Raw genomic sequence first — 24,400 nt, 5'->3', positions numbered from 1 at the left:
GCATTAAATGACACGCCCACACTATAAAGGATTTTGTACGGAAACAAATAGGAACGGAGAAATTAAAAAATACAAATGGTAAATTGTATGATTACCTATTGGGTAATTATTTACATGGAGGGGGTCACCTTGGATGACCTTGATATTTTAGTATATTTTTAAAGTCATCTTCCTGAGTGACCTTCAAAAGGTTTCAACCCACCCTCGTTATTTATTCAGAAATTATTAACAATAAAAATTTGAGAAATGTAGCAGTTATTTTGAGTATTAAAAGGCATAAATGACTAATATATATGTTGAAATAGTACATGCATGAACAAAGAAAATACGATGCAATACAATACAAATGAATAATTTGTATATTGCGACAAATATTCACACATCTTGTTTAATACCACCTTTACTTAAACGAGCTTGTAAAGAATGTAAAGTATGCCACGAACTCATGTGACAACTCGTCTCGCGTGAAAAGTGTATGCGTGGAGGCAGTAGGTTTCGCCATCCTGCGGAGGGCTCCACTATTGTTAAAGAGTGACACATAGTGACTAGACACATAGTGTACCTTCAAAGTACATGCGTGAGCTTTCTACGCGTGGAAAGTTGTAAACCCATGTGACAACTCGTCTCGCGTGAAAAGTGGAAACAGTAGGTTCCGCCCCTCTACGGGAGGTTCCACAACTTTTAAACTAGATACATAGTATGCCTTACAAAGTACATGCGTAAACTTTTCACGCGTGGAAAGTTGTAAACCCATGTGACAACTCGTCTCGCGTGAAAAGTGTATGCGTAGAGGCAGTAGGTTCAGCCCCTCTGCGGGGGGCTCCACAACTTTTAAACTAGATACATAGTGTGCCTTACAAAGTACATGCGTAAACTTTTCACTCGTGGAAAGTTGTAAACCCATGTGACAACTCGTCTCGCGTGAAAAGTGTATGCGTGGAGGCAATAGGTTCCGCCCCCCTGCGGGGGGCTCCACTATTATTAAACAAAACACATAATGTGCCTTCAAAGTACATGCGTGGACTTTCCACTGCTTTAAAATTTCCATTCACTGCTTTAAAAAACTTTCCTTTGTTCATACATGTACTATTTCTAAAGTTTCGTTAAAATTCAACCACTAGATTGTCTACAAATTAAAATAAAAATTTTGAATTTTTGACGCCAATTTCTCCGTTTTTATTTGTACAAAATTTCCGTATAAAATCCTTTATGGTATGAACGTGTCCTCTAATGATCAACAATTGCTGCAAGTTTCATAAAATTCGGAGGTAGGGACTATTCAGAAGTTGAGCCTTGACTGCTGTACATAACATAATAAAGAAATGTAATTATACAGTATAGAGAATGCAGTTTTGAGAACATGCCTCGTGACCACATGCGTATACCAAAGTACATGCGTGAGCGGGGGGGGCTTCTCACCCCCCTCCCCTCAAACAGATGGTCCTGACTTACTTTATACGTAGGAATGTACTTAAGAAAATCGTTATCAATGCATACAAATTTGTACATATGCAACAAACTTTTAATATTTATTAAAGAACTAATGAATCCAGTTTTTACGTTTGTTTTAAATATATTTCTACGTACTTTATTCCCGTTCTTATCGTATCTGTCAATGGGCAATGATTTGATCTAATCTGCACATTCTTGAAGTTTTTCTTCAATTTGAACATAATTATTGCTATTTATAGGCTTTTTGAAACCATATTGTCTTAAATTTTTGGAGTTGAATATATCGAAAAAATTATTAAATAGAGTTATGTATTTTATAGTTGGCAAACAATCTCTAAACCCCGGTAATTGTAATTATAACCCAAGTGATACACATCACAAAATTATGTTACCTTATCAAAAAGAAGAGTCGCGCTTCAAGTGATCTATTACAATTACAAAAAAGAAATGATATCTCTTTAAATTACAGCGCCAATTACAGAGAGAACATATATATATGTATATATATATATATTGCCTCAAAAAATAATTGTTGCACTACTTTGAAAAATCTTTACATTGTGTCAATTAGAAAAGAATGTATGATAACAATTTTATAAGATTAAAAAATTTTATTTAAATTTAACAAGGGACTACAAGATATTTAAATACAAAGTTTACATGTGTATTTTTTAGTGGTCACAAAGAATTACAGAGGTAACGGTACAAAATACAAATATTTTATTAAAATATTTAATCCAACGAGGGAATACAATTTGTATTTAAATACAAAGTTTATATATGTATTTTTCAATAGAATAAAAGATTTAATCACAAAGAATTACAGAGGTAACAGTACAAAATAAAAATACTTTATTAAAATACATAAATTTTTCTTGTAAAAAAACTTGGCGCTGCTAGACCTCGAAATTTTAAATAAATAAATAAACTTATCCTATACTTAATTATAAGCCGCATTCATTATCCGCCGTCCGCGTCGTCACGCACACCCATATGACTCACTCCAACATCCACGCTGATAATATTACTCCCATCGCATTCTTCTCTGAATTATTTTTATTTATTGTTGTCCTTATTTATTTAAAATTTCGAGGTCTAGCAGCGCCAAGTTTTTTTACAAGAAAAATTTATGTATTTTAATAAAATATTTTTATTTTGTACTGTTACCTCTGTAATTCTTTGTGATTAAATATTTTATTCTATTGAAAAATACATATATAAACTTTGTATTTAAATACAAATTGTATTCCCTCGTTGGATTAAATATTTTAATAAAATATTTGTATTTTGTACCGTTACCTCTGTAATTCTTTGTGACCACTAAAAAATACACATGTAAACTTTGTATTTAAATATCTTGTAGTCCCTTGTTAAATTTAAATAAAATTTTTTAATCTTATAAAATTGTTATCATACATTCTTTTCTAATTGACACAATGTAAAGATTTTTCAAAGTAGTGCAACAATTATTTTTTGAGGCAATATATATATATATACATATATATATGTTCTCTCTGTAATTGGCGCTGTAATTTAAAGAGATATCATTTCTTTTTTGTAATTGTAATAGATCACTTGAAGCGCGACTCTTCTTTTTGATAAGGTAACATAATTTTGTGATGTGTATCACTTGGGTTATAATTTTTCGGAAATAAAGATACTACTGCTTAGATTTTTTCGAGATTTTTCGAGATATAAAGATTACGTCTACCACTTGTTACTTAGGTTTTTTTGAGGTATAATACTACCACTTTCTTTTTTTTTCGAGGTAACAACATATACACTACTATACGTGTACTTGGCGCCTTTTTTTACCTTTTTTTTTAAAAAAAGGTAATTTTGTACGGATATCACGCTTTTTTGCAGTGTTACGCATCTTAATCTTATAAACAATATATCTTATAATCTTATAAATAGTATATACAAGGTATGAAGCTAAAAGTGTTACGGACTATTATTTCTAAAGAAAACAACTGTTGAGAATCTAACGCTCAAAAAGTGAAAGCTAGCGTTGGGAATATTCGAGAACGCTCGATTTGCTCCAAAACGCGTTTATTTGCCTTTTCCCCGGTTTTTTTGGTGTTTTTGCTCGCGCCCGGACCACAGGTGTACATCGCGTGATCGCTCGTACTGCAACCAATAGTCTGGTCGCTCGACGATTTGGAGCCAATCAGCGTTTCTCACGTCTCGAAATTTCCTCGCGGAAAAGTTCGGAGCTCCGGCCGCGATCGCTTCGCTTGCTCCGGCCGGGAACTCAGTGAGCCAAGTGAGCCCTAGCCATTCGTACGCTACACTAATTGTCGATATCGAAAACGGAGTCGAATCGGAGTGAATGTAATAGCGAGTGCGACACTGTAACTAACTTTAAATAAATTGACTGTTACATTTTCCACGAGAACCTAATTATTTGTGCTGTCCTCGGCGCGGCGCGCGAAAACCACGAGCGGTCCACTAACAACAACAATTTAATATTTTGCTTAGTTTTTTAAAAATAATAATCTGTAACCCTTTTAGTTGTACACCTTGTATATATTTTTCAATTTCAACATAAAACATAATCGCAATATAGCATGATTAATGTTAATAAGTCGTTAACTGTAAAATTCTTTATTTATTTTTATTCGCGTGTCTTACTGAATGTTGTTCGCAACTGTATATGTACCGATATCTTCAGGTATCGATATTTTTGATAATTACAGATGGACACCTGTAACACGTGTCTGAAATTTACCTGATTTGTTTATTCTTTTATTCTCTTCAACTAATCGCAAATTAATTCTATTTGATAAAAGCAATTCTGTTAAATTTCTCCTACATAACGCATCGTTTATAATTTTCTATTAATTATAAATATTAAATAGTATGATATATATATATATATATATATATATATATATATTCGTACTCACATCCTTGAAAATTATTTTGGGAATTCGAGCGAATGTCACAACTAGATAAAATTATCTTTCATATTTTGACAGTTGAGTAGGAACATATTCGAGTTGGCGAAAAATGATTCTCTGAAACCGCACGCGTGTGTAAATAATTCAGTAGAAAATATATAATCTTCATTTCAAAATACATTTGCACACTACGTACCAAAAATATATAATATGATAACGTAGTTTTTGCTATTCAATTGATTGAATTTCAGAAAAGAAAAAGATTTAAAAGTATATAACTATGTCAGTCAATAAAGAGACATAGACGCAAATTGAATCATACATATTTAATTGCCTGCTCATTAAATATAAAGTGCAAACACATAGAAATTGTATATTTTTCTATACTTAAATGCAATAGGAAAAAATAATTAAACAAGTATCCTTGCATAGGAATATTATGCATAATTTTTACAAAACATATTTGAGATTTGCGCAATTGAGATATATAATAAAATTAATAACGATTCTATAAATCTTAGGTATATGTTAATAATAATACGACATGATCTTTTTAATCATGAAACTTACAAACTAACGGAAAAAGATTCGTATCCTAAATGCCAATAATTTTTCTAATATAACAATAATACTGAAAATATATGAATAGAAATATATATAATAAATAATAACATAATTAATGATGATATACAAGAGCTTTTGTCGCGCATATCGATTTTCAATAATGGATATTATAACAAATACGTTTTACGTTCATTCGAAAACAAATTATGTGTACACATAATAAAAATTGTATGAATTAAAATTATGTGTATACACATAATAAAAATGCGGAATTATTTTTATGTCAGACATAATTTTAATTCACCCAATTTTTATTATGTCAAGACAATTTTAATTCATCCAATTTTTATTATGTCTAGACATAATTTTAATTCGTCCAATTTTTATTATGTCTAGACATAATTTTAATTCAGCGAATTTTTATTATGTTATGACATAATTTTAATTTTGCCGCTAGGGAATTTTTAAGTCAATTCTTATGAATCAAGCTTGAATTCGATGTCTAGGTGTCCCAGGTTGCCGATGACGAGGTCCACATAGTGCGCTTCATAGTTTTCGGTGTCCAGGTGTATTAATACCTTGAATTCGATGTCCACGTGTTCCAGGTTGCCGATGACGGGTTCCAGATAGTGCGCTCTATAGTTTTTGGTGTCCAGGTGTAATAATACGTTGAATTCGATGTCTAGGTGTCCCACATTGCTGATGACGAGGTTCACATAGTGCGCTCCGTAGTTTTTGGTGTTTACGTGTATTAATACCTCGAATTCAATATCTACATGTCCTACATTTAGATTTAAAGTTATTAATACACCTAGACACCAAAAACTACGAAACGCACTATGTGGACCTCGTCATCGGCAACCTGGGACACGTAGACATCAAATTTGAGGTATTATTACACCTAGACACCGAAAACTACGGAGCGCGCTATCTGAACCTCGTCATCAGCAACCTGGGACACCTAGACATCAATTTCAAGGTATTAATACACGTAGACACCGAAAACTACGCAGCTCACTATCTAGACATCATTATCGGCAACCTGGGACACCTAGACATCGCATTCAACGTACGATTACACCTGGACACCGAAAACTATGAAGCGCACTATCTGGATCCCGTCATCGGCAACCTGGGACACGTGGACATCGAATTCAAGGTATTAATACACGTAAACACCGAAAACTACGGAGCGCACTATGTGGACCTCGTCATCGGCAACCTGGGACACGTAGACATCGAATTCAACGTATTATTACACCTGGACTCCGAAAACTATGAAGCGCACTATCTGGACCTCGTCATCGGCAACCTGGGATACCTAGACATCGAATTCAAGCTTGATTCATAAGAATCGACTTAAAAATTCCCTAGCGGCACTTTCTGCCAAGCGTAGAGAACCTTCTTTTCCGGCAGCGGTAATAATACGATGTAAGGATACGAAATCTCATCTCGATAAACATGAAGCAATTGACTCAATATATATATTATATATATACCAAATTTACCTAAATAGAAATCTTCCTCCTGACCGATAAGTCTATCGACCTAATTTCAAAATACGCGCGCGATATCGAAACTGGCGATACCTGCGCCGCCAGCGTCGAAAAAGTGAAAGTGACGTTTCTCTAATAATCATAATAATATTGAGACGTCGGCGTTAGGAGGAGGAGGAGGAAGAGGAGTATCTTAAAAATAAATTTTCACATTTGGACTTTACGTCGCAATATCTCCGCTCGTAGGGCACGTAGCGGAATATTATAAGAGAAACCCCCCCCCCCCTAATTCGACTCCAAGCTATCGATCAAGCCTACTTAGAACTTGATCCGTTCACTCGTTATCGAGATCTCAACATCTCGGATACTCGCAACCCGTCGCGTCGCGTAAAAGAGTCACGGTCGGTCTCGCTCCGCGTGTACTTGGCGCGAGACACTGCCGTGTCTCTTGATTTATGTTTACATATTGTCAAAGCATTAGCCACGGAACAACAATGCTGGGCTAACTTTACCTTCATTTTGTTGTTGTGAAATTGTACATGTTTAGTTGTTAATTTATTTGCCAAATAGAGGCCTTCAGCTTCTTGTAGTTCGTGAAGATCTGCAACATCTTTCCATTTAATGATATTTTCAGTATCATCATATACTTCTTTTACTTTATCTAGCACATTTCGCACTAGTTTTATCATATGAGGCGGATCCTTAAATACATATACATTACTGTCATTGGCTGGATGTTTAAACCAAGGCTGAAATGCTAATTCATCCTACGTGTAAAAATTACACCCAAGTTTTCGCAACAATTTTAAATCAGATGATAATCCATCACATGTTAATGATACAAATAACATTCCAGCATCCTGAATAGCTCTTAAACATTGTAATACTAAATTGCCTTTTTGTTCGGTACTTATGGCGTTAATTAAATAGTACGCAACAGGTATCTTCTCCAGTATTCATTAATGTATACTACACAAAATACTAACGCTTCTTTGGCTTTTTTCTTTGTATCACAGTCGATATTACTGCCATAATCTATATAACCTATCACTTTACCTTGAGAATAATCAAGATGTTCGCGTATATGCATCTCGTAAAATATTAATGAACCTAGTAAATCTATATGGAACGGATTCAGCTTTTTTACATATAGCTTTTAAAGCTTCAGAATTAATGCCCGGTTCTCCACTAAACGAACGGTACCATTTTGAAAGAGTCTTTACATGTGGTAAACACTTGTAAAATTTACTACAAACATAGTTATACGCTCTTGGCGAATAAAAATGTAAGGTTAAAGCAAATTTCCGTATAGTAGGTTCATACGTTTTTGATACAGGTAATTTTTTTTGTTTACGTATTTCACGCTTAATTAGTTCTTTTGGACCTGGCTCAAAATCTTCTAGTATACTAATTTCTTCTGATGTAAGATTCTTCATCGACAGTCCCTTCAACATGTCCCGTAGTGAACGAAGTTCTTTTTGTGCTGTCTGATGCTTGTAAGTCATGACGTACAGTTGTTTTTTCAAAATTTTAATTTGACGTGTGTATACCGTCCGCAATCGCTTCTTTGTCGGTGAATTAAATATTCTCTCTGGAGAAACACTCGTGGAACGGTCATGGTGCATCCTTCTAGAATCAATATTGCACATAACAGAGACCGCTTCTATTTGCTCACCATCTACAATAATAACATACAATAATTAGATTATATACTGGAGTAATAGACTTCCGAGACTGAGTAAGTAGAGAGAAGCACGCCTGTCAAACGCGTCAGTGTTTTTTCAAGCTTATCTGCCGTTCCTTCGTCGTGGGGCGACTTTGTTTCAAGTGGTTTGCATGCACAGATATGCAGGACTGACTGCAGATATAAATCGGCAGTGTAGGAGTCGAATTACAGACGAGTTCGGGGATTCTGTGTTGCTGCGACAATTTGGAGGTTAGGTGATAAAAGCGGAAACAGACACGGAGAAACCGGAGTCGGAGTATCACGAAAGCATGTCGATAAAAAAGAGAGTGACAGGAGGAAAGAGGTGCTGAAGAGATAAAAAGCAAGAAAAGGATTTAGATGGACGAGAAGAAGGAGGAGAGCAAGAAAAAAGATATTAACTTGAAGAAAGACGAGAAGGAGAAGAGGACGATAGAAAAAGGTAAAATTACAGGAGGCAGGCCCACGAAAGCGGAGGAGCTGTCAAGAATAAGAGATAAGACAGGAAGCCAAGGATCAATTATAGAATACGTAAGGAAAAGAGGAAGGGAGGAAGAAAAAAAAATAGCAGAAAACACCGAAAAACAAATACTAGCAAATTTTAGTAAAGAAAAAAGAGTGATAAGATCGCCGCCAAACAAGCAGATAAAAAGAGAGGAAAAGAAAGAAGAAGGCATGGAGGCGGAAAAAATGCTGAAAGAGATTTTAGCGAAAATGGATGAACAAGATAGAGAAAGAAAGAAGGATAAAGAAAAGATAATGAAAGATAGAGAAAGAAAGAAGGATGAAGAAAAGATAATGAAAGAGATACACGACTTGAGGGAGGATTATAGAATGAGAGAAATGCTTTGGGAAGAGCAAAAAACGAGTTTAGAAAATAGAATAAAACAGTTGAAGGAGAAAGTAAAAAAAATGGAGAATAGCGGAGATGAAAAAGCTAGGGGCAGTGAACTAATAAAGAAGATGAAGAAAATGGAAAGAAACTCTGAATTAGCCGAAAGGAGAAGAAGGAAAAATAATATAATTATAAAAGGAATGAAAGTAGAAAATGGAGGTAAAAGAAAAGAGAAGATGGAGAAATTCCTTGAAGAAGAAATCACCAAAAAGAAGGTGAAAGTGGACGAAGTGCAGATCATTGGCCGGGGAGAATACAAAATGACGCTAGTCAGATTCAATAGATAGGAGAATAAAACAGAAATAATGGCAAAGAGGAAGGAGATAGGAAAAGCAAGAAAGATATTTATGGATGACGATCTGACGGCAACAGAGAGGCGGATACAAAAGCATCTATGGAGTATAGTTAAAGCAGAGAGAGAAAAGGAGAAGAAACTAACGGTAGGATATCAAAGAATATGGATTGACAATTGCGAATGGAAATGGAATGAAAACACCGAAATGCTAGAAAGCAGAGATGTTTTTCTGAAAGAGTAGAGAAGAGAGAGGACAGGGAGAGGGAGATAAGGAGAGTGAGAAAGGAAGGAGAAAAGAAAAATAAGGCGGAAAAAGGAAGAGGATTAAGAATATGTTTTTGGAACGTGGCGGGACTAATTAATAAATGTGAGGAAACATGGGATTATTTGGAGAATTTTGACGTGATAGGACTAGTAGAAACATGGATGGAGGAAGATAAATGAAGGAAGATTAAAAATAAATTGTCCATATTGGAAATTTCGGTTGGGTGAGGAAAACAAGAGAACAAAATCTTCTTTCTTCCAAAGTATATTTAACACGTCGTTCTCTCTGAGATCACAAACGTACTGACTACATAAAACACTAGAACGCGCTCGTGGCGACAAACTTAAACAGGGCAAGAGAGATAGGTTGCACCGAGCAGTGCTGCCAACCTTTACATTCCAACACTCCCTCCCGAGGTCAACCTATCTTCTTATATTAAAACTTAAAATTATTCTTATTCAATCGAGGCTAAATACAAACTTTGTATTCGAAATATTTATATCCTAAACCGCAAGATGTATTTTAGAACAAATTAAAAATAAAATATTAAAGCATTTACATCCTGCCGTTAAACGCGAACTACCGTAATTATATTATAAACTTATTGAATATTTCTATAAACTAAATTTTCCATATTAGTGTTTACTGTTTCCTGTATGTATGCTCCCCGCTCAGTCTCCTGCAATCAGTCAAAGATCATATCAGTAATTAGTGCTTGTTCGAACCGATCGTTTCTCATCGTGTTTTACCGTCGTTCACAATTTAATATTTTATCTCGCATTCGTACATGGGTTTCATAGCATAATGCTTTTGTCATTATATCTGCCCACTGTTCTTTAGTTGATACCCATTTTATTTCTACTTTGTTTTCTTTTACACACTCCTTAACATAGTCCTCTTTAATTCCTGTCATATGTCGTAGTTTATTTCCCCCACTTGTTTTCGCACACGTTTCCGCTGCCTTGTTATCACACATTAATGAGGCAGAGAGAAAACTATCGTTCAGCATTCGATTTAACGATTTATTTATCGACACGATTTCTTGACACGCATAGCTCATAGCGACATATTCGGCTTGGCATGTAGACAAGGCTACATAACTCTGTTTTTGAGTTTTCCATGCAATCGTATCACCGAATAGTTGGATGACATAACTACACGTAGAAATCGAGTTTTTAGTCTGCAAAACTAGAGTCGGAATATGCCAGTAGATCATTACGTCGGCCATAGTAATTCAAACCTACAGTCGTTGTACCTTTTAAATATCTGAACACTCGTTTAACCATTTGCCATTCGTATTCTGTCGGATTAGTCTGATGCCTGCTCAAGACATTTACTGAGTAAGCTATATCCGGTCTTGTTGCACCTGCAAGGTACAGCAGACTTCCTACTGCTTCCCGGTACGGGGCATCTACCGTCGTTTCGTTTAGCACATTTTCTTGTCTTTGGAACTCATCGTGATTTTCCTTTTCGCGTTGTTTGCGTTCTTTATTCTGAACTTGTTTCGTAATCATTGGTGTGTTCTGTGGATGCGCGTTCTCAAAACCGAATTTAATCAAGATACGATTTACATACTTTTCTTGTGTAATATTCAAATTTTTAGTTTTACGATCGCGTTTGATTTCTAGTCCTAAAAATTCTTTGGGTTCACCAAGGTCCGAAATTTCAAAAGCTCGCTTCAATTCGTTTTTAATTTCAGTCAGCTTATCTTTGTCGTTACTCGCGATGAGCATATCATCCACATACAATACCAGCAATGCTATTTTGTCTTCAAAATACCAAGTGAAAAGACACGGATCGTGGTCATCGCTTATTAAACCTAAAGAGTTAGCTATTTCCGTGAATTTCTCATTCCATCGTTTTGGACTAATCCGAAGGCCATACAGTGCTCTTTTCAATTTACAAACCTTCTTTTCTCGCGTTTCATCCGTAACCATTACCCCCTTAGGAATTTCCATGAATATCTCTTCATCAATTGTCCCGTTTAGGAATGCGGTTTTAACATCAAGCTGACATACATCGAGATCAAGATAATTTATAACAACCAATACTGTCCTGACCAAAACTAATCTCGAAACAGGGGCATAAGTTTCCTTCAAATCGTAGATGTTTCTGTCCTTAAAACCCCTTATTACCAATCGTGCTTTGAATTTTGTATTACCGTTCGACTCCGTTTTCCGTTTGAATATCCATCTTAAATCGATTATATTAGGTTGTTTGCCAGACCCGTCATTCTGTGGGCGATCTACTAATTCCCATACTTTGTTCTTACTCATAGAATTGAGTTCATCTTTGATGGCTGCGTTCCAGTTTTTTTTATCTTCAGACATCATCGCATCTTCAATCGTTACCGGATCTTCGTTTAATTTTGCAAAGGAAGTGTGCAATAATTTATCTACATTTTCGTTTTCGATTGCCTCAAATTCCTCTTCAATTGTTGGAAATTCAATTAACTCGTTTTCTGTTGTTGTCAGAGTCATACCTGCAAAGCTTGTGTCCCGCACCTTTCGGCTTCGAGTGTTATACGGATTTTCATAAAGGTTTGGTTTAAGTTTAGTGTTTTTATTAATTTCATCATTCACTTCTAAAGGTCGTTTTCTTGGTCTTCCTCTACTTCTTTTTATCTCTCCCTTCGTTTTTGACTGTTCTTCGCTGTCACTTTTAGCTTTTTCTTCAAACTTTTCTTCAAAGGTTAACTCTTTGTTCGCCAGGGATGGAACATCTTTCGTGTTTTTCCGAAATTTATCTCCGTATACTAATTTTTCGTTAAACCTCATATCTCTTGATTCGTAAAATCTCTTCGTCTCGGGGTTCCAGAACTGGTAACCCGTTGGTGTGTATCCTACAAGAACACCTCGTATCCCGTGCGCTGAGAATTTTGATTCCGGTTTTCGTGTTACTCTCCAGTAGGCTAGACATCCAAATTGTTTTATTTGATTCAAATCAATTTTGTATTCTGATGTGAATTTAGTAATGGGTGTCTCGTAATTGATAGATTTACTGGGAGTTCTATTATAAACATAGACTGCAGCACCAGTAGCTAGATGCCACATATTCGATGGCAATTTTGAATCTAGCATAAGAGCTCGAATCTTTTTCTGTATCGTTTGATTAAAGCGTTCCGAAGCGCCATTATGTTGCGGTGTGTCCGGATAAATTGACTGCCGTTCAATGCCTTCTCGCGATAGCACTTCGTCGGTATATCCACCGGTAAATTCTGTGCCTTTGTCTGATCGCAAATAACACACCTTTTCATTTCTGCCTAACAGATTTCTAGAACTTCTCAAGAATTCCTCAAGACAATGACCCGTCATATCTTTACTTTTCATCGGATAAGCCATAGCCATTCGTGAGTAATCATCCATGAAAATTGCAATGTACTGATAACCTGAAGGGTATGTTGCCGGGGAAATTTTTCCCATTAAATCAGAGTGAATGATCTGCAGCGGTCATTTTGCTCGTCCTCGTTCGTTTTTAAAAGGCAATCGCCAAACTTAACCTTTTGGAGTTCTTCATTTTCAGTCCAGATCGTTTGAAGTTTTTTTAAGTAATTAAGGGATGCGTGGCCCATACGTACATGCCACAACATTGCTTTATTAGATTTAATAAAATTATTATAAGAATCCGTAAACGGTGAATCACAATCCAACAAATCAACCGAGGGCAATTCGTCAATATTAACAATTTTTCTATCCAAAATCGTTGTATCAAAATTTGAAGTTATTCGTTTAAGATAATCTTTTTCAATTATTGATTTCTCTGAGGTTTTCTCGGTAGTCTTAACAGTCGTTTCAACGGTTGTTTGATCAATCATTTTAACAGCATCGTCTTTTTCTTCCTGAGTTTCCTGACTGTTTATTTCTTTTATTTTCCCTGTTTGTTCATATTCGAGTCGTTCTTCAGTTAGTTTCTCACTTTCACCCTGAACTTCCGTTCTCGACTCACAAGTCTTCCCGATATCATGCATTTGTTCTTTTACTGATCTTTCCTCAGCATTTGTAGCTAAGTTTACTGTGGGCAAAAGCTCGTGAAATCGTTGCCCATCGTTCAAATCCTGTTTTTTGTTGATTTCGAATTCAATTATCCAATAAGGACTATCGTATATGCCCGAAATAAATGTTTCATTTGTTTCGGGGTCATAAATATCAATTCGTTTATTGTCCAAGTGTATGTTCCACCCGGCCTCCGCAAAGCGTCGTAAAGATAACAAATTTTCTGATAGTGATTTAGAGTAAATGACATTATTCAATACAAAGGCTCTTTTATTTTTCGTGTTAGTAAGTAAATACAAGTGTCCCTGACCTTCTGTAAGTAAATTTGCCTTTTCGTCTTTATTTGCACATTTAATTATACTAATCCCTACATCGCTAAAGTTTTTAAGAAAGTCTTTTGAGAAAGTCAAATGTTCAGTGGCTCCCGAGTCCGCCACGAAGGTGGTAGACTGAATATTTTCTGTACAGTCGTTAGGTTCTTCTACAATCGTCTCTCTCCCGGTTGTAAGTGAAAATAAAACATTATACATACCTTTCTCCATGTTTTCTTTGTCATTTGCCTGGGATGCAAAATTCGCCTTTGGGACCGTGTTCGCTCCAGTTTAGGATTGTTGACGCTGGTTACCGCCGTTGGGATTAGTTTTATTCCATTTGTTTAAGCTCTTGTTCCCGTTCGTACGCCCTCTGTTGTTTCTATTAAATGTTCCTCGCTGTTTGTTGTAATTTTTGAACTGGTTTCTTTGGCTCTGAGGCTTGAAAGATTGTTTATTATTGGAATGTAATCTTTGATCATATCTTCCATTTTCATCACGTCGTTTTCCTCCGCGTCCTTGACCTGACTTGTTAAGCCTTTGCCAGCAATCTGCCAAATTTGTTGCATTCATAGCATTTTTTAAGACCTCGCCCTTTTCTCGGGCAGTCCTTTTGAAGATGACCATAGTCATCGCATTCGTAGCATCGTTTGTTCACCCATCGTTTCGAACGTGCTGCCGAGAAAACAGATACAGTCTTCTTTGAAGTAGTTGCATTTGCTCGATTAGCTTCGGCTTCAACTATAAATGATTTAAGTCCGTTGTAGGTTAGTCCTTTACCCGTTTGATTTTTTAACATAAAGTCGAGTGTTTGGACTTCTGGGAAAACAGGCAATATTGCATTATAAAAGGCGTCTCGTTTTTCCTCGTCAGAGAGCGTAGTTGAATCCGGAATATTTTCATAACTTCGTATCAACTCTTCGAACCGATCCCAGAATTTCATCGCAGACTTGTTTTCTTTGTATTCCATAGAATGCAATTGCCGTCTTATGCTAACACTGGTTAAATTTGTCTCGCATCGTTTAAACTCTTTCAACACGTTAAGAATTTGTTTAGGATCTTGAATACTTAGAATCTTAGAGTGATATGTCTGATCAATTTGATTAATTAGAATATCTCTAACACTGTGTAAATGTTTTTCTTTAATTTGATCGTTTGTTCCTTTTGGGGGAGCTATTTTCTCGTCTATAACGTAAAGTAAATCGTTGGTACGCAATTCTGACTTGAAAAATTCATAAAAGTGTTCAAGCTTTACTTGGGGACCTAGCTTGTAATCTCTTTTCGTGCTATTGTTTTTATTGACAACCTCGATTCGAATAGCTTCTTTTATTTGATCAGCCATATTCGAATTGTTAGCTTGCGTGGTTTGTTCCTTTTCCTAAGCAAAATTTTTCGGAATGTTTGTGTCTAAGTTTAGTTTGTTTAGTTCTTCACGGAAAATGTTTCTAATCATATCTTCTGAAACTACTGAATTTCGAAATTCGGGTGTTAAAGAGTTTACCGCTGGCATATTGACAATTGACGTTATTCGCGGCTTTGATTGATCGATTCTTTTAACTGCTTTCTCACTAGTCGTTTCCACCTGTTTAGCTTTCAATAATTTTCCAAACTCAGTTTTAGCTTCTTGTTGCATCTGGATTGTTCGATTCAGCATGTCCTGTAGGGCTATATATTTTTGTGTTAGTTTACTGGAATCCTCTTTTCCTGCGAGATTAGACACAAAGAAGAATTAGCAGATTTGTTCAAGTTTGATTTATCGTTACTTTTACACTATTCGTTTAGTTATTATTATATTATTATTTGAATCAACTGTTTGTTACAGTTTCGTTGATTTTCTGTTCGTTGTTCTTTGTAAAGATTAGATATTCTTAATACCCTGTGATTCGTTATCCATCGAGATTAAACAAGGCATGTTCCGAACAATCTCGCTAATTTTACCTGAGTTCTGACCGTGTTCGTGAATCTCATCTGAGGCTTGAGCTTCGAAGTTTTCCATAATAGCCGCAGTAGTCACTTGACCTTTTGGTTTTTGTGAACCGTCGCCGTCCTCTCGGTTTTGCTCGCTATCTGCCATATTATCTTCCGCCACTACAAAAGTATCGTTTTCCTCTGTAAAAACACGATTATTTACCTTTCGTTCAAATGTCGCAGTCGCAACACGTCGTAATGCCTCTTTATAGTTCCTGTTCTGACAGATCGGAGACTATGCTTCTAAATTTCGATGCCGCACAGCAAGCACCGAAAATTCGAAACAAATCACACTTTCATGCATGCTACTATCACACACTTCTGTAATGATTCTAGTGACAAGAATCCTCTCCACAGTGAACACAACTGAGACAGAGAATCCAATCACCCGAGAAGCAGGTTTCTGTGTCTAAAGCTGATTCAAATCTTAAAATCAACGCTATTTATTATTACTCGTTGTTTTCTGGATCCCTCGCAAGCTTTCGTTTTCTCTCTCTCTGTTTAACAAGTGACTGGTTCATTTACGACGGTTTTCAAAACAAAAATTAAAATAATTAAATAATTAACATTTATTGATTTATATTGATTACGTTCTTGTAAACTATTGTACCAGATCGTTTTTCGTCTAATCGTTTTGTTATTTTAGTACTGCCGTAAATAAAATAATCTATTTGATTTACTATTCAATTGAATGCTCGTTCGTTTCCTTCTTATTCCTTAATGATTCCGTTCGTTTAATGATCGCAACGCTGTCCCACACACAGACGCAAAACAAAAAAAAACACCGGCATGCAGAAGCCCGTACCGCGCTGTATCAACACTAGAACCCACCCGACGACACCGAACTCTCTCGAATTCCATGAGTCCACTACAGCATCGATAATAAAACAAAACGCACACACTTTCGTCTTACGATATCACTCGTCTAAGTTACATATATCTATTTTGTTCTGAATATATGCTTGATTCATTGTCTTTCATCGGTCTCTGCATACCAATGTGCCTACCATATTTTTATTTTCGTACAATTAACCTTTTACACAATTGCATTTTCCTTATTTTTTTTTTCTTAAATATTTACGCGTTTATTGATTATATCAAGCAATAGCCTTTATGTTATACTTTACCCATCCGTTGAGACAATTTCTATTTCTGAATCGCAGTTTTCCTCGGTTTCAGCGGCCTCGTGGCCTTCTAGAATTTTCTTAAGCCTCGCTCTTCTTTCCCCTTTCTTTGCCTACTTATATCGCTCGCAAAGAAAAAGGCAATTAGTTAGCACAGCGGAAGCGTGCTAGGCCCGTAACCTATTGGAAATTTCGGTTGGGTGAGGAAAACAAGAGAACAAAATCTTCTTTCTTCCAAAGTATATTTAACACATCGTTCTCTCTGAGATCACAAACGTACTGACTACATAAAACACTAGAGCGCGCTCGTGGCGACAAACTTAAACAGGGCGAGAGAGATAGGTTGCACCAGAGAGAAACCTGAGAGCGGCCACCGGGATCATTCCGTTCCAGCGGACGTATACTGACGCGCCGCCTGAGAAAGTGGACGTCAACTACGTCGTTACGCTCGGTAACGGTACACACATGGTTCGTGTCCGTGCTATGGTTTGTGTCCAAACTACTCAGATGGAGGGGATATGCCAGTCGGCTGACTCGGCACTCGGCAAGCTTCGAGCGGGGAGAGAAGGGCAGACATACGATCTGCTGTCTCTTTCTCGCTTGAGCTGTGACGTAGCTGCTTAGCACACGCTGGCTATGCCACGATGCCATGCATTTCGGGTATCGCTCCTCGCGTCTCGCCGAGTCTCGAGTTGGCAAATCGACGATGCGCTATACGTTACATTTACGTTTATATTTACAAATTTCAATTTTTATATTTATAAATAAATAAATAAATAAATATTATATATATATATATATATATATATATATATATATATATTTAAAATTTATATAAATATAAAGATTGCAAATATAATTAATTAAAAAAATATTTATAAACATAAAAACTAAAATTCGTAAATGTAATGCATAGAAATCCCCGTTCTGGCCAATATGCTCTTATATCAAAAAAAGTCTTACTTTAAAAACCTTTACTTTAGCATAATAGTATTTAAATTTAATATTTAAATGCATAACAATAATTACATATTAACTATATCGAAAAAAAAGTAGTTTATAATGTTCTTTTTACTCTTATTAAATTTATATTAGCTATTAATGTTTATAAGCGGCCACGAGCAACAACAGAGAGATATTGGATTAAAATAAAAACAATTTCTTAAATAAACAATACACATGGTTAACGTTTCGACTGTACTTAGTCTTCTTCGGAAAGGATTACTACGATAGAAGAAGATAAATATAAAAAAACATGATAATTAATGTTCAAGTTTACATACTAAAACATTAAATATTAGTCTAAACTAAAACATTAAACAATCACCTAATATAATATAAACAAAGTAAACAATAATCTAATTAAATCACAAATATAAAAACGCCGGAATAATCGAATAAAACCATAACAAGAGATAAATTTATATTTATATTGAGAAGTGGTAAAATCTCTTCCGTCAGGAAAAGAATGTAAAAAATTATTTATTAACGGAGGTATTCTGATTTAAAAGATCTTTAAAATATATATTTTTCAGGAACTTTTTATAGGGAAACGAAGAAATTCTGAATAAGAAAGTGAATAACGTTAAACTTTGCATGTTTTCTTCACCTTATTTTAAAAATTTATTTTTATTTTTTAAGTAACAAAAATGCTCTTCTTTTTTGTTATATCCTGGTTACCATAAATGACAGACGGTGTAAATAATTCTAGCTGTTTTAGGTATCTAAAACGCAAAAAGCTAAAATTTTCTTAATCAGAAGAAGTATATGTGGCTATCGTCTGAACTAGAACTAAACCAATATTTCCATTCTAGGTTCTAGGCAGCCTTTTTATCAAAAATATTATTAATCAATATTAAATAAACCATTTACGATCTGAGCTTAGATTTTATAGTAGCCTAATATTTTTTATATACTATATATTTACATGTTTTTCCAACTTTAATCAACTACGCGTCGACTAACTTGTCAGACTTACAACACAGCTCCTATTGGATTAATAAAATCCCCCTCACACCCTTCTAATTAAATCGATTTAAATAATAGTAAAGAATTTTTATTACTCCAACAGGAGCTGTGTTGTAAGTCTGACAAGTTAGTCGGCGCGCAATTTATTAGATTGAAAAAAATATACGTGTAATACACAAAAAATATTATTAGGCTATTAAGATCCAAACTCGGATCGTACACGGCTTATTAATATTGATTGATTGTATAACGATCATAAAACGGTCTTATTTCTCTTATATTATTAAAAATATTATAACTTTTTTCAAAATTTTGTTAAAAGAAAAAATTATTTTATTAAATATTTTATTAAAAGAAAAAAACTAATAAACGTATAATATATGTTTATTCTAGTTCAGACAATAGCCACACTTATTCTGAATAAGAAAATTTTTGGTTTTTGGGTTTCTGATACCTATAGAACAGCTAGAATCATTTACTCTGTCTGTCATTTACACCTTCTAGTGATCAGGATATAACATAGAAAAGAAGAGCATTTTTCTTACTTAAAAAATAAAAATATATTCTTAAAATAAGGTTAAAAAACATGCAAAGTTTAACGTTATTCGCTTTCTTTGTTTCCCTATAAAAAATTCCTATGTATAAAAAATACTTATTTTTAAGACCTTTCAAACCAGAATACGCCCTTAATTTATTATTTGTTATTAATATATTGTTATTAATTATATACATATAAGTATTAGAAAGCATATGGTATAAAATAATTTCAATATTCAAATTATTGTAATAATAATAAAGAAATCAATTATCTACATTTTCTTCTGTGTGTGTATGTGTGATGTTATTAAATATATTAAATATATTAAAAACGTTTGATTATTAAAATCTTGCATTCAAAATAACGCTTATAACAGATAAACAAAAATCTTGTCTGTATTTGACATTACACTCGTGAAAATTAAGTGTGTAAAAAAATCTGCAAAAAAAATGTAAACGTGCAAAGAAACTATATTGTCAATAACATCACACATACACACACAGAAGAAAATGTAAATAATTGATTTCTTTATTATTACAATAATTTGAATATTGAAATTATTTTGTACCATATATGCTTTCTCACACTTATATGTATGTGATTAATATAAACAAGAGACACGTAGTGTCTCGCGCCAAGTACACGCGGAGCGAGACCGACCGTGACTCTTTTAACGCGACGGGTTGCGAGTACCCGAGATGTGAGATCTCGATAACGAGTGAACGGATCAAGTTCTAAGTAGGCTTGATCGATAGCTTGGGGTCCAATTAGGGGGGGGTTTCTCTCATAATATTTCGCTACGTGCCCTACGAGCGGAGATATTGCGACGCAAAGTCCAAATGGGAAAATTTATTTTTAAGATACTCCTCCTCCTCCTCCTCCTAACGCCGATCTTGTATGATGACGTCATAATCAGAAACGTCACTTTCACTTTTTTCGACGCTGGCGGCGCAGGTATCGCCAGTTTCGATATCGCGCGCGTATTTCAAAATTAGGTCGATAGACTTATCGGTCAGGAGGAAGATTTTTATTTAGGTAAATTAGGTAATATATAATATATATTGAGTCAACGGAAAAGAAGGTTCTCTACGCTCTACGCTTGGCAGAAAGTGCCGCTAGGGAATTTTTAAGTCGATTCTTATGAATCAAGCTTGATATAATATATATTTATTAAGTCAACGGAAAAGAAGGTTCTCTACGCTTGGCAGAAAGTGCCGCTAGGGAATTTTTAAGTCGATTCTTATGAATCAAGCTTGAATTCGATGTCTAGGTATCCCAGGTTGCCGATGACGAGGTCCAGATAGTGCGCTTCATAGTTTTCGGTGTCCAGGTGTAATAATACGTTGAATTCGATGTCTACGTGTCCCAGGTTGCCGATGACGAGATCCACATAGTGCGCTCCGTAGTTTTCGGTGTCTACGTGTATTAATACCTTGAATTCGATGTCCACGTGTCCCAGGTTGCCGATGACGGGATCCAGATAGTGCGCTTCATAGTTTTCGGTGTCCATGTGTAATCGTACGTTGAATTCGATGTCTAGGTGTCCCAGGTTGCCGATGACGAGGTCCACATAGTGCGCTCCGTAGTTTTCGGTGTCTACGTGTATTAATATCTTGAATTCGATGTCCACGTGTCCCAGGTTGCCGATGACAAGATCCAGATAGTGCGCTTCATAGTTTTCGGTGTCCAGGTGTAATCGTACGTTGAATTCGATGTCTAGGTGTTCCAGGTTGCCGATGACAAGGTCCACATAGTGCGCTTCGTAGTTTTCGGTGTCTACGTGTATTAATACCTTGAATTCGATGTCCACGTGTCCCAGGTTGCCGATGACGAGATCCAGATAGTGCGCTATATAGTTTTTGGTGTCCAGGTGTAATAATACGTTGAATGCAATGTCTAGGTGTCCCAGGTTGCCGATGACAATGTCTAGATAGTGAGCTCCGTAGTTTTCGGTGTCTACGTGTATTAATACCTTGAATTCGATGTCTAGGTGTCCCAGGTTGCCGATGACGAGGTCCACATAGTGCGCTCCGTAGTTGTCGGTGTCTACGTGTATTAATATCTTGAAATTGATGTCTAGGTGTCTCAGGTTGCTAATGACGAGGTCCAGATAGCGCGCTCCGTAGTTTTCGGTGTCTAGATGTAATAATACCTCGAATTCGATGTCTACGTGTCCCAGGTTGCCGATGACAAGGTCCACATAGTGCGCTTTGTAGTTTTTGGTGTCTACGTGTATTAATAACTTTAAATCTGAATGTAGGACACGTAGATATCGAATTCGAGGTATTAATACACGTAGACACCGAAAACTACAAAGCGCACTATGTGGACCTTGTCATCGAAAACGTGGGACACCTAGACATCGAATTCAACGTATTATTATACCTGGACACCGAAAACTATAGAGCGCACTATCTGGAACCCGACATCAGCAACCTGGAACACGTGGACATCGAATTCAAGGTATTAATACACCTGAATACCGAAAACTATGAAGCGCACTATGTGAACCTTGTCATCGGCAACCTGGGGCACCTAGACATCGAATTCAAGCTTGATTCATAAGAATCGACTTAAAAATTCCCTAGCGGCAGTATCAAGAGACACGGTAGTGTCTCGCGCCAAGTACACGCGGAGCGAGACCGACCGTGACTCTTTTACGCGACGCGACGGGTTGCGAGTACCCGCGATGTTGAGATCTCGATAACGAGTGAACGGATCAAGTTCTAAGTAGACTTGATCGATAGCTTGGGGTGCAATTAGGGGGGGGTTTCTCTCATAATATTCCGCTACGTGCCCTACGAGCGGAGATATTGCGACGCAAAGTCCAAATGTGAAAATTTATTTTTAAGATACGTATACTTCTAACGCCGACGTTCTTGTATGATGACGTCATAATCAGAAACGTCACTTTCACTTTTTCGACGCTGGCGGCGCAGGTATCGCCAGTTTCGATATCGCGCGCGTATTTCGAAATTAGGTCGATAGACTTATCGGTCAGGAGGAAGATTTCTATTTAGGTAAATTAGGTATATACTTATATAATATATATTGAGTCAATTCCTTCATGTTTATCTGGAGAGATTTCGTATCCTTACATCGTATTACCACCGCTGCCGGAAAAGAAGGTTCTCTACGCTTGGCAGAAAGTGCCGCTAGGGAATTTTTAAGTCGATTCTTATGAATCAAGCTTGAATTCGATGTCTCCTGTCAGTCAGTTCATCATCTGATCAGTTAACCTATCTCGATCGATCGAGAGACACGGTAGTACGCGCGGAGCGAGACCGACCGTGTGACTCTTTATTACGCGTCGCGAGGTAAGGTGCGACAACGCGCGCATACGCGCGTACGCGAAACGGCAGTAACACCGTAATCGTGCCGGCGATATACTGAATTGAATTGCTTCGTGCTTATCTGGAGATTTCGTATCCCTACATTGGGTGCGTTCAGCCGATACTCCGCTAGCCTAGCAATCGTGAGCAGTCGCTCGTTTTCGCTCGTTTCCTCTCTTTTGACCCAATGGATTAAAAGGAGAGGAAACGAGCGACTGCTCACGTTGCTAGGCTAGCGGAGTATTCGGCTGAACGCACCCATCGTGTTACCATCGCTGCCGGAAAAGAAGGTTCTCTACGCTTGGCAGAAAGTGACGACTGACACGTTCGATCCCGACTTCGTTGATCGCAGAAGAGCTGAACTCGAGGTACGTTTCCGATTTGCAATTATAAATAGTATCGTGCGATGAATGTTGTACCCAATTATAACCTCAAATGAAGTTGTGCACGTTGCTGAAAGATATATATATATATCTTGATATATAGGCTACGGTCAACGTGATACAAATGCTCTGGAGCGTTCTTCTTCTCCTTCTTTCTTCATTGAAAGAAAAGAGAAGAGGAATGCTTCGAAGCATTTGTAGTGTCACGTTGACCGTAGCCATAATATCATATTAATACATTATTTTATTTTTAGACGTAGCTGTTGATGAAAGAGAATTAGATGGTGACTTAATTTTGGGAGATATAGGTCAAGGATTGCCATTTAAAGCTGGTATTATTGGAACCACGAGAGTCGCGTGGCAAACGGGAAAAGAAAACCGAGGACAGTAAACCAAGCAGCGGAAAAATATCCCTATTCGACTTTCTCGAGGATAAATTACCTGTACAACCTGAGAGCGTCGAAACAACTAATTTGTCTCAAAACAGCTACATACAAATTAATAAAAGTAATCAAGATCGTTTTGAATCAAGAGGATTTGATAATATATATATATATATATATATATATATATAGATTATATAGAGACATTATATATATAGAGATTATATAGAGACATTATATAGAGATTATATAGAGACAAAGATTATAGAGATACAAATTTTTTATTAATTATATAGAGACATTATTATATATAGATATTATACAGAGACATTATATAGAGACATTATATAGAGATTATATAGAGACAAAGATTAAATCCTGTTGCTCTCAACGTCTGCCTCTGCCTCGTCTACCCCAATGGTAATTGGGTGATGACAATTTATATAAGAAGGCCATGAACCTTTCTTCTTGGCGTCGTATCCCCGCGGCTCTGCCTCTTGGTCTGCGAACTGTAAAATAATAAAATTGTATAAGAAATTTTATGAATTAAATACATATAATATGAATTAAATTTTTTATATATTGTAATTATGTGAAATTATGTGAAATATATATTGAAAAGACAGTACTTACCATTTGTACTTTCGCGATTTCTCTCACAATCAGTATGAAACGGTGGTTTCGTTGGCTCCTGCCTCTTTTCAGAGGACAATACGGCCAGTATTTGCCACTGTTTGTTATACAAAGTCTGGAATGAAATCGGCGACGATGGCGGGTAAAGTGTTTAAAAGCGTGGAATACCCTTATAGGGTAGAGAGCCTTTCAG

At 36.1% G+C, this 24,400-nt stretch overlaps 1 protein-coding gene and 2 long non-coding RNA genes across 3 annotated transcripts in view; 2 read left to right on the top strand and 1 right to left on the bottom strand.

Moving 5' to 3' along the window:
- The window catches only part of LOC139820274 (uncharacterized), a 153,035-nt gene that overhangs the window by 40,224 nt on the left and 88,411 nt on the right, over window positions 1–24,400 (top strand). The gene's annotated exons all lie outside the window — the stretch shown is intronic.
- LOC139820223 (uncharacterized) lies at window positions 8,637–15,952 on the bottom strand. The gene is made up of 4 exons (XM_071790366.1): window positions 15,817–15,952; window positions 15,380–15,582; window positions 14,100–15,256; window positions 8,637–10,254 (listed from the first exon to the last, which is right to left on the bottom strand). The coding sequence occupies exons 1-3, from the start codon at window positions 15,950–15,952 to the stop codon at window positions 14,411–14,413; spliced, it is 1,185 nt and encodes a 394-aa protein (XP_071646467.1). The 3' UTR covers window positions 8,637–10,254; window positions 14,100–14,410.
- On the top strand, window positions 22,614–24,202 carry LOC139820273 (uncharacterized). The gene is made up of 3 exons (XR_011733932.1): window positions 22,614–22,951; window positions 23,040–23,176; window positions 23,446–24,202. It is a non-coding gene; the product is annotated as an uncharacterized lncRNA (long non-coding RNA).

The sequence above is a fragment of the Temnothorax longispinosus genome, chromosome 10 (assembly GCF_030848805.1).
Source record: "Temnothorax longispinosus isolate EJ_2023e chromosome 10, Tlon_JGU_v1, whole genome shotgun sequence".
Taxonomy (NCBI): Eukaryota; Metazoa; Arthropoda; class Insecta; order Hymenoptera; family Formicidae; genus Temnothorax; species Temnothorax longispinosus.
This window is presented reverse-complemented; position numbering and strand designations above follow the sequence as displayed.

Bases quoted from the DNA above. Each gene is read 5' to 3' on its own strand.
- LOC139820223 (XM_071790366.1), bottom strand. From the start codon at position 15,952: ATGGCAGATAGCGAGCAAAACCGAGAGGACGGCGACGGTTCACAAAAA. The intron at 15,583-15,816 runs GTAAAATTAGCG...CTAATCTCGCAG, and splicing joins CGAACACGGTCAGAACTCAG to GAAAAGAGGATTCCAGTAAA. The intron at 15,257-15,379 runs GTAAACTCTTTA...AATTTTGCTTAG, and splicing joins CAATTGTCAATATGCCAGCG to GAAAAGGAACAAACCACGCA.